Here is a 10,865-nt window from a genome sequence, read left to right as displayed (position 1 = left end):
TCCCAAAGTGCTGGGATTACAGGCTTGAGCCACCGCGCCCGGCCTAAATCTCTTTTCTTTATAAATTACCCAGTCTAGGGTATTTCTTGATAGCAATGCAAGAAACAGCCTAATACAGACTGCCAGACTTGTTGAAAAACAAAATCCAACAGTATGTCCCTGTAACATCTGAAATATAAGGACACAGAAAGATTAAAAGTAAAATAATGGCAAAAAATACAACATGCTAACACTAACCAAAGAAAGCTGGTATGGACATTGTTAATCTCAGACTAGATTTAGGAAAAACGCCTTACTACACCCTGAGGGAGACATGCTCAATAAAGGATTTGATTTGTCAGCAACAATAATTTTTATGCACCAAAACAATTTTATGAAGAAAATGCAACAAATTTTATGCGCAATTTGTATGCACCTAAAAATACAGCTTCAAATGTTTAAAGCAAATGTTGATATACCTCTAATGATTAATGAACAAACCCACAATCATGGTGGGAGATTTTAAAAGAATAGCACAATAATTTTAAGAATGCAGGCAGCTTGAGCATCCCGATTTAAATCAATCTCACCTAAGTGAGACAGACATTAAGTCACGTAACAGACATTCCCTAAAGTGTACAGAAAATAATTCCAAAAACTGAACAAATGCTGAGCTATCTATCATACTTAAACAAATTTCAAAGGTCTAAAACTAAACATTCTCTGACCACAGTACATTTGATCTAAAATCAATTATTTCAAAAATTAGAAAATCTCCTACACGCATCTGATGCACTTACACCACTGAAAAAGCAGGAAGGCAGAAAAATAAGCACACTAGACATCCATCTCAAAAAGTCAGAAAAACAACACATTTAATCCATAGAAAGTAGAAGGAAAGAAATGAAGACCAGAAAATATGAAATAGAAAGACAAACAAAATTGAGAATAAATAAAACTGACAAATTAACAAAACTGAAAGTATCTGGTGAGACTAAGAAAAAGAGAGGCGAAACAGTCAATTATAGAAATAACAAAAGAGACATAGCTTAACAACCTAAAATATTAATCACAAGAGGATATTATGGTCAGCATGATAGTAAAATAAATTTTCAAGTGTAGAGGAAGATTACAATCTCTAGAAAACTACAATTTACTAAAACTGACATAAAAAAATTAAAACATCAGAATAGTACTACAACTATGAAAGAAAACTGAATCTGCAATTAAAGGCATTAGATAAAGAATATACCAGACTCGGCTGGGCGTGGTAGCTCACGCCTGTAATCCCAGCACTTTGGGAGGCCGAGGCGGATGGATCACAAGGTCAGGAGATCGAGACCATCCTGGTTAACACGGTGAAACCCCGTCTCTACTAAAAACACAAAAAATTAGCTGGGAGTGGTGGTGGGCGCCTGTAGTCCCAGCTACTCGGGAGGCTGAGGCAGGAGAATGGCGTGAACGTGGGAGGCGGAGCTTGCAGCGAGCCGAGATCATGCCACTGGACTCCAGCCTGGGCGACAAAGCAAGACTGCGTCTCAAAAAACAAAAATACATAAAAAAGAATATACCAGACTCAAGTGATTTCACTAATGTATTCTACCAAAATCTTTTAAAAAGCACCAACCTTACAAAACCTCTTCCTGAAAACAGAAAAAATGAGACCAGTAAAACCAAGATAGCAAAACCAGACAAGAATATTATATGAAAAGTCAATCATCTCACTCACAAAAATGCAAAATTCTAAGCAAACTATTAGCACACCCAATCCAATGATATATCAAAAGATAACACATTACAACCCTAGTGAGGTTTATTCCAAGTATAAAAGAATAGTTTAATATTCAAAAACCATTTGATAAAATTCATCACATCAACAAAACAGAGCAAGCGCAAGTTCTTCTTAACAGATCCAGAAAAGCATCTGACACCAAAACAGAACAAAAAACTAGTGAACAAAGAAGACCACTTTGTTGATCCAGTAACTTAAAACAAAACAAAACAAAAACCTTACAGCATGCATCAAATTTAAAGATGAAACACCAAAAAAGAGTTCCCACTGAATCAGGGCAACCCAACATCATGACATCAACACTGTTCTGAGGTCCATCCAGTCAAGGAAGGCAAGACAAAGAAACAAAGGTATAAAAATTAAAAATGAAGAAATAAAACTTCTATTCTCAGATGAATAACTATATATATAGGAAATCCAAAGAGTTGATAATTAGAGTTAATAAGTAAATGTGCTGGATATAAGGTGAGTATATTTAAAAAACAAATACAATTGTGTATTTGTTTAGCCAAAACAAACAGAAAATAAAGTTAAGAAACATAATATTAAAATAATGTTTCATTTGATAGCACAACAGGGTCAAAATAATTGTACATTTAAAAATAACTGAGAGTATATAATTGTATTGCTCATAACACAGAGGATAAATGCTCGAGGGGATGGATACCCCACTTACCATGATGTGATTATTACGCATTGCATGCCTGTACCAAAACATCTCGTGTACCCCATAAATATATACATCTACTATATACCCACAAAAATTAAAAATAAAAGTTTCAGGCCGGGCGCGGTGGCTCAAGCCTGTAATCCCAGCACTTTGGGAGGCCGAGACGGGCGGATCACGAGGTCAGGAGATCGAGACCATCCTGGCTAACACGGTGAAACCCCGTCTCTACTAAAAAATATTAAAAAAAAACTAGCCGGGCGAGGTGGCGGGCGCCTGTAATCCCAGCTACTCCGGAGGCTGAGGCAGGAGAATGGCGTGAACCCGGAAGGCGGAGCTTGCAGTGAGCTGAGATCCAGCCACTGCACTCCAGCCCGGGCCACAGAGCGAGACTCCGTCTCAAAAAAAATAAAAATAAAAATAAAAAAATAAAAGTTTCAACAACTTGGGAAGAAATCTAACAAGACGACGTGAAAAATCTGCACAAAACTCATAAAATACAACAAGTAATATGTAAATTTCATGGATTAGAAAACTCAGTATTATAAAGATGTCAATTTTACTGTTCCATAAATTAAATTTAATCCCCAAAAAAGTCCAACAGGGTTGTTGGTGGTTAGTGGTTGGTGTGTAGAAGCTGACCACGTGACTGTAAAGCACACCTGGAAATGTAAAGGGTCAAGAATAGCCAAGATACTTTTAAAGAAAAATACGAGAGGATTTACTCTTCCAGATATCAAGACTTATTATAATAAAGTTACAATATTCAAGTGTCATCTTGACACAAGATAAACAGACCAAAGAAGCACAACAGAGACCCTAGAAATATACCAACAATGTCATGGAATTTGATTTATGACAAAGTTAGCACATAAGAGAAATAATGAAAGCACTGCCTAATCAACAAATAAAAATACCATTAAAAATGTGAAAAGGCAAGCCACAGACTGGGAGAAGACACATGGAACACTCCTAACTGACAAAAGGCTCCTATCCAATGTAAAGAACACCTACAAATCAAATCAAACAAACTGTCCATTGGAAAAATGAGCAACAGACTTGGACAGGCACTTCACAAAATAAGCCTCCAAATGACCAGCAAACATGAGCAAGAACCAGCTTTATTAGTAATCAGAGAAATGCACATGAAGACAAGAAGGACCCACTGTGCACCCACCAGAATAACGAGTAAAGCCACGTGCTGGCGAGGATGTGCAGTGACAGGAAGCACACACTCTTGAACAAATCTATATGGTACAACCGCTCTGGAAAACTGTCAAAACCACTGAAGTGAAGTTATGCAAACCCCACAACATACACACACAACTTACATGAATGTGTGCACACTTCCCAGGTACTAGACTGTCCATGGAGCATTGTTTTATAATTGTCCAGCAGTGGAAATATCGCAAATGTTCACAAATGGATATAAAAGCAACAGAATATTCATATAACAGAATACCATACAGTAATAAAAATAAGTTTCTACTATACTCATCTAACAAATGTAAGGTGAGGTGAAAAAAGTCAAAGAAAAGGAATACATGCCACATGGTTTCTTTTACGTGAAGGTCAGAATCAGGTAAAATTAATACAGGGTTAAAGCTCAGGTAACTGGAGGCGGCAAAAAAACTTGTTTCTGGGCTGTTGGCAATGTTCTTTCTTGATCTGACGTGTACACAAATGTACGCCTTGTGATCATTCATTCATTGACTACAAATCTGTTTTATAAACTCATCTGTGTGTATATTATATCACAACAAAAACTTCAAAATAAAAATTTAAAAGACACTTGCAAGAAATTTGAAGCCAGGGAAGAAAACATGCTAAACAGCATATATTTTTCACAGGTGATCTCGTCTTGATACTATATAAGAACTACAACAAGACAATCTTAGATTTCCTTACGAAAGGCTTCAGCTACCTCTGTTTTGCCTTTATCAGCCATTAACGTCACATCATTTTCATCCACTTGTGAAGTACACTCCACTGCTTCAACCTGAAGTGTAATTGATCCTTCACTTAGCTGTGCCCGGGACTGCTCATTTAAATCTCCTGCAGGAAATATATAATATTCAACTTATAAGTATATACTATTTGGCAAACACAGTCTGTGGAATAAGGATCAGGCAAAACGACTAATTACCAAGGAAGATGTCTTTGTACCCCAAATGTCAGCTGCCTTCACTAAAACAGTTTAAATGTATAGTCACTTGGACAGAGAACAACAACATAGTTAATTTGGCTCGATGCTGCAGAGTCCAAACTTTGAAGGAGGATTGTGAATTTTAATATCTCCCTTGCAAATGCACATATAAACTCATTTAATATTTTTCAGCTTTAAACATTTCACAAACATACAATAAGTTGAATTTAAAACTGAGCACTACTTGGTCGGGTGCAATTGCTCACGCCTGTGATCCCGGCACTTTGGGAGTCTGAGGTGGGCAGATCACTTGAGGTCAGGAGTTTGAGACCAGCCTGGCCAACATGGTGAAACCCTGTCTCTACCAAGAATACAAAAAATTATCTGGGCGTGGTGGCGTGAGCCTGTGATCCCAGCTACTCGGGAGGCTGAGGTGGGAGAATCGCTTGACCCAGGAGGTGGAGATTGCAGTGAGCCAAGATCACGCCACAGCGTGACAGAGAAAGACTCTGTCTCCAAAAAAAAAAAAAAGAGAGACTTTAAAAAAAAAAAAAAGAGAGAAGAAAAGAAAGAAAGAAGTAAGTGAGTGCATCTTTAGAGAAATGGAAAATGAACTGACTTTGTATACACGGACCCTCTGTCCCAACTTCCCTACTGGAATACAGGCTCTTTAGGGAATGGAGCTTCTCTTATACAACTTTATATGATATGTAGCACAAGACATTGTACTAACAAAAAGTAGCTGCTTGATAATTCTAAGTTGACCAAGAACATCTGATTAAAAATATTATAGATATTCATCATAAAAATTTATCATAGATTATCACAGTCTAAATCTCAAAACATCTCTTTAAAAGTCAACCTAAATAATAAATACATCTACAATTAATTAATTCAATAATTCAACATCCAACATTAGCCCATTTGAAATTATTTCATTTACTGTGGTTTTTACAAATTTAGGTAGATTTTGGCTGACTTGTTTCCCCTTTAGATTGAAAAGGATATATGGGGTTACATATGAATCAAATCTATAACCAACACTGAGAAACTACAAAGTGTTATATACATTTTCACTCATAAAGAACATGGTCACACATTTAACCCCTAAGTTACACATTTAAGAAAAAAAAAGATTCCAAAAGGCCCCTGCTTTGAATCCATTACCTGAATATAGATCATGGTTAAGATGAGTCATTTCTTTTTCCAAATTACCTCTTGATACATCAGATTTTCTTATTAAGGCAACAGGTTCTCTCTTCTCTGGTGATCTAATAAAATAGCCAAATGACGGCTACAAAATAATTAAATGTAAATTATTTCTTTGATTTTCAACTGCTTTGAGAAATTCTAGACTATTTTATCTAATAGTGGTAACACAACTAAATGACATCAAAAAACTGTTCTTCCCACTTAACCTCAAATTACTAGAGATGACCTTCAAAGGTCCAGGTAGAACCTTTCATTTCCTTAATACTAGCTACCTTTTAATCATTAGAACTCATATTGTCAAATTAAAACAACACAGAAATGAGGCCGAGCACATTGGCTCACACCTGTAATCCTAGCACTTTGGGAGGCCACGAGTTCAAGACCAGCCTGGCCAACTTGGCAAAACTTCATCTCTATTAAAACTATAAAAACTGGCTGGGGATGGTGGTGCACGCCTGCAGTCCCAGGTACTCAGGAGACCGAGGCACCAGAGGTTGTGGTAAGCTGAGATCAAGCCACTGAACTCTAGCCTGGGCAACAGAGGAGACTCTGTCTCAAAAAAACAACACAGAAATGATACTTTATTCCTCCAATAATTATTACTGAACACCTATTATGTGTTAGGCACTGTTTAATCATCAGTGACACATTAATGAGAAAAAAGATAAAAACTCCTGCTTCCTGGAAATTACAATACAAATGTACTTTCTTTTATAGAATAAACACATCCTTGAAAAACGTGTATTAGGATTAGGGACGCTCCTACCAACTTGCATGAAAGTTTCTGGAAGGTTTGCATTCAAGGAGCTTGCTGAAGAGTAAGCAGTTTCCACTTGGCTTTCTTACACGGCAGTCACGTGACAGAACTAAAGTGTGAACTCATTAAATGCACTCAATTTTTTATTGGTCTTCACTTGGGAATTTCTTCCCTTGATTCAGTAACTTGAATGCAAATAAAACTTCACTACTTATACCAAAACAAAAATTCCAAATCATAGATCAATTTTTTTCACAATCCAGTGCTCTGTCCATCTTATCTTTCCTTACTATAATTTGATTAACAAGGAATTCAGTTACTCTTCAACTTCTGTCATAATCTCAAAGTCACAATCAATCCACGCAGAAAAATCTACCTTTCTAAAGTATTTATTTTCATTTTTCAATTCACTGCACTGAGCAAGACCACAGTTCAATTTCAAAGTTCTATGAACCAGCTGTGACTTCTAACACTACATCTATTATTTCAAAATCATACCCTTAATGAAATCCAGTTTTGATAAACACTCCCTCCAATAACCCTAATTCCCTCTGTGGAATTTATCAACAAATTATTTGACTCTATAGAATAAATCTTGAATTACTGTCCTTTTCTCTGCTTCTACTAGGTCATCCTTGTCCCCAGCCTTCATCACGTCTCTCCCATTTCCTAAGCATTTGCCTGCTTCTTTCCGTCTTCTGTCTTTTGCTGACTCTCAGTGCCTGGGCACCTGACATATGGCGAGAGCCTGCTGCACCTGGAGATGGGCCAGCACCACAACCAAGTTGTCCTGGGCCTCTAAGCACTTCCCCCCAGTTCATCTGAGATAAAAGCCCCTCCTACTAGAAGCCCTCATGATCTGGCCCTTGGAGTCATCTGCCATTCTCCCTTCACAGCCTCCCACCCTGCTCCTCAGAGCAGCTCTGCCTGCCTGCTTTCCACCCCTCCAGTATACCACCCTGGTTCCTGCCTCCAGGCCTGCGCACAGACAAAGGCCAGGTCACTAAAGGAGGGAGAAGTCTTAATTCTTCTTACAAAAAAAAACACTTTTTTTTTTTTTTTTATTTTTTTTTTTTTTTTTTAGATGGAGTCTGGTTATGTTGCCCAGACTGGAATGCAGTGGTGTGATCTCGACTCACTGCAACTCTCCACCCTCCAGGTTCAAGCGATTCTCCTACCTCAGCCCCTCCCGAGTAGCTGGGATTACAGCCACGCACCACCACATCCGGCTAATTTTTTATATTTTTGGTAGAGACGGGTTTCACCATGTTGGCCAGGTTGGTCTTAAACTCCTGACCTCAAGTGATCTGCCCACCTCAGCTTCCCAAAGTGCTGGGATTACAGTCGTGAGCCACTGCGCCCGGCCTGCTGCCTCCTTTAATCACTGAGATGCCAACTCAATGTCCTCCCCCAAACGTCAACCTGACCAGCACAGCTAAAGTAGCTCCTTCTCCTCACTCATGCTTTACAGGACTTATCACTACCTGAATAACTTGTGTCTTTTTAAATGTACATGCATTACATTTAATTAAATCAAAACACTTCTATATTTCAAAACATCTCTTTAGACAATAGTTTTTGAAAATCAGTTTTAGAATTCTTTACACCAACCAACAATAAGAATAGCAATGAACAACTATTAAATACTTACCAAACGCTGGCCTAGCGCTAAATGCTTTACATGAACCATCACATTTAAATCTTACAAAGCCCGATAAAACTGTGCTGTTAATGGGAAATGAAGGCACAGAGGAGTTAAACTGTTTAGTGTCCTAGAACTAGCTAAAAGACAGAGCTAGAACTGCAGTAAAGGTCTGACTGATGATGAAACCTAAGTTTTTTACCACTCTTCTGTCCCATCCTGTTCTATCTCTATTTTAAAGTCACTCTGCCATCATAATACTCAAAATCTACAATCTGGTGGCTGTGAGCACTCCCAGCAGATTCCATACTTACTCTTTTCACATTGTTACCACCACCAAGGCAACCAAGCGCTTCAGATCTTTGAGCAAAGAACTCTCCTAAAGATAGACGTAAATAACTGGCATCATCTTTATCCAAATCTGATGTGCTATGTGATTTCCTCAACAGACTGTAATTAATTGTAGCTCCCCAGGACGTATCGCCCAGTGCAACCGAAGTATTATGAGCATCTATGTTTTCTTCCTAGGGAGAAAGTTATTGTTTCGTTTCTTTCCCCTGCAAGTCACTTTTCTGTTGTCCTAATATACAAAAACTAAAAAAGTCTTACCAAGAAAATTTAAAAAGTAATTTTTTAAAAACTAGACAAAAAAAAATTGGACAAACTGAAGCATAATCAGCTACCACAGCTAATGAAGTCCAGTAGAGGACAATGAGTATTTTTGAACACCTGAGTAGTAATACACACGATCTTGAGTTGCTCATGACAGAGCTTTCCTGTAATCCCAGCTACCTGGGAAGCCAAGATGGGAGACTTGTGTTAGCCCAGGAGTTCAAGACCAGCCTGAGCAACATGACGAGACCCCATCTGAAAAATAATAAGAATGTTATCTTCATCTATTGCTTCATCAAACACTGTCATAAATTTTGAATCTTCAAAATAAGATTGAAATAAGATTGTCATAAATAAGAATCTTCATAAAAAACAAACAGGAGGTAGGACTGCCTCACTTTAAAACGTATTTTTAAAACTATAGATATACAGCCCAGTACAGTGGCTCACACCTTTAATCCCAGCACTTTGGGAGGCCAAGATGGAAGGATTGCTTGAACCCAGGAGTTCGAGACCAGTCTAGGCAACGTAGCAAGACTTCATTGCTACAAAAAATAAACAATAAAAAAATAGCTAGGTGTGGTAGTGCATGCCTGCAATCCCAGCTACACAGGAGGCTGATGCAGGAGGATCACTTGAGCCCAAAAGCTTGAGGCTGCAGTGAACTGCGATCACCACTGCACTCCAGCCTGGGTGACACAGCAAGCCCCTGTCTCAAAAAATAAACATAAAGTATCAAAATATCCATTAATGCCATTAAAGCAATTTTAAGTGAATTAAAGATACATTTCAGCATGTCAATGATCTCCAATTAATAATTTAGAGTATGAGGGAAAAAGCAGAAGTCGTCTAGCCACAAGAAAAATATGAAATAACTCTATGCTAACTGTATATTCAGAAAGAAATGAACATTTTGCCTACACTTACATTAATACAGGAAAAATTTTAAATTTTAGATAAAACAAATAATTACAAACCTGTATAAATTGATGCTCTTTATTAAATTCTTCTTCATCTTGTGCAATCAAATCAAATGCTTCAGCTTAAAAAAGAATACGTTTATATAAATAAATTACACTAATACCTAAACAAACACTAGCATACAGATACAAGTTAGGAAAATGAAATACTAAGGAAATAAAGTTGTAACAAGTATGTAAAAGCTTGCACTCATGATTGATGCATCGGTATTAAATGCTGAAGTCTACGGTTGTCAAACTTTTGCTAAAGAACACCTTGCTGTAGCTGGTTTTGTCACTAACTTACCCCAGTTTACTCAGGGGCTTTACGATGAAAGCTTTTTCTTTCTAAAATTAATTTTTGCTTTGGAGAGTTAGGCACTCTTGCACTGAGGCACTCGTCCATGAATGCTGGTGGAATTTCATCGGGAGTCATCAGACTGATAAGCCCTCTATAAGCTTGTCATGAAGATGGCTGCAAGGGTGCCCCAGGACCCGCGTGCCCCCCATCCCAGGAAACCCCGGTCTGGACAAAGACTAGGAGTCCCCTAATGTCTGCCTCAAGGTGCCTGCCGAGTACCTCAGTTCCCCCTGGGAAAGGAACACCAGCCTAAGCACCCTCAACCCCAGGCCGAAGACCATCACTAAAACGCCTCAGGGGGATGGGGCAAATGGGCAAAGAGGGCCAGGGCCAGAAACACAACTGGGAGTGGTGGATTCGTAGCAAAGTAGGAGACCCAAGACCCTGCTTGAGGCATCAGAATTGCCAAGAACTTTAAATGTGCTGGTGAAATGTCCGCCAGCCAGATGCGAGACTGCCTGGCCGCAGCACTCTGGGCTTCTGCCTGGCCTCTGCCCACACTGCTCCTTTGGGAACCTAGACTGTATCCCACATTCACAACCTAAGACAAAAGAAAAGCAGACACAGGATATTTCCGTTCAGGAAAAGCAGAGCACCAAAGACTGCTGAGGCTTCCTACCCGTCAGAACAGTGCTAGTTCTTCACCTTGTTAAGTGACCATTTCTTATCACAAAAAAAAAAAAAAAAAAAACTTTTTTTTTTTTGAGACAAGGTCTGGCTCTGTTGCACAGGCTGGGG

At 38.5% G+C, this 10,865-nt stretch overlaps 1 protein-coding gene across 1 annotated transcript in view; it reads right to left on the bottom strand.

Annotated features, from left to right (window-relative positions):
• Positions 1-10,865, bottom strand: part of CEP192 (centrosomal protein 192kDa) — a 144,529-nt gene that overhangs the window by 73,319 nt on the left and 60,345 nt on the right. The window contains 4 exon segments of the mRNA XM_011936637.1: positions 4,363-4,493; positions 5,752-5,878; positions 8,510-8,719; positions 9,785-9,849. Of these exon segments, the coding sequence (XP_011792027.1) occupies positions 4,363-4,493; positions 5,752-5,878; positions 8,510-8,719; positions 9,785-9,849 (533 nt within the window).

This window comes from Colobus angolensis, unplaced genomic scaffold (genome assembly GCF_000951035.1).
Source record: "Colobus angolensis palliatus isolate OR3802 unplaced genomic scaffold, Cang.pa_1.0 Scaffold155, whole genome shotgun sequence".
Lineage (NCBI taxonomy): Eukaryota > Metazoa > Chordata > Mammalia > Primates > Cercopithecidae > Colobus > Colobus angolensis.
Note: the sequence above shows the minus strand (reverse complement) of the source record. Positions and strands in the feature narration are given on the sequence as shown.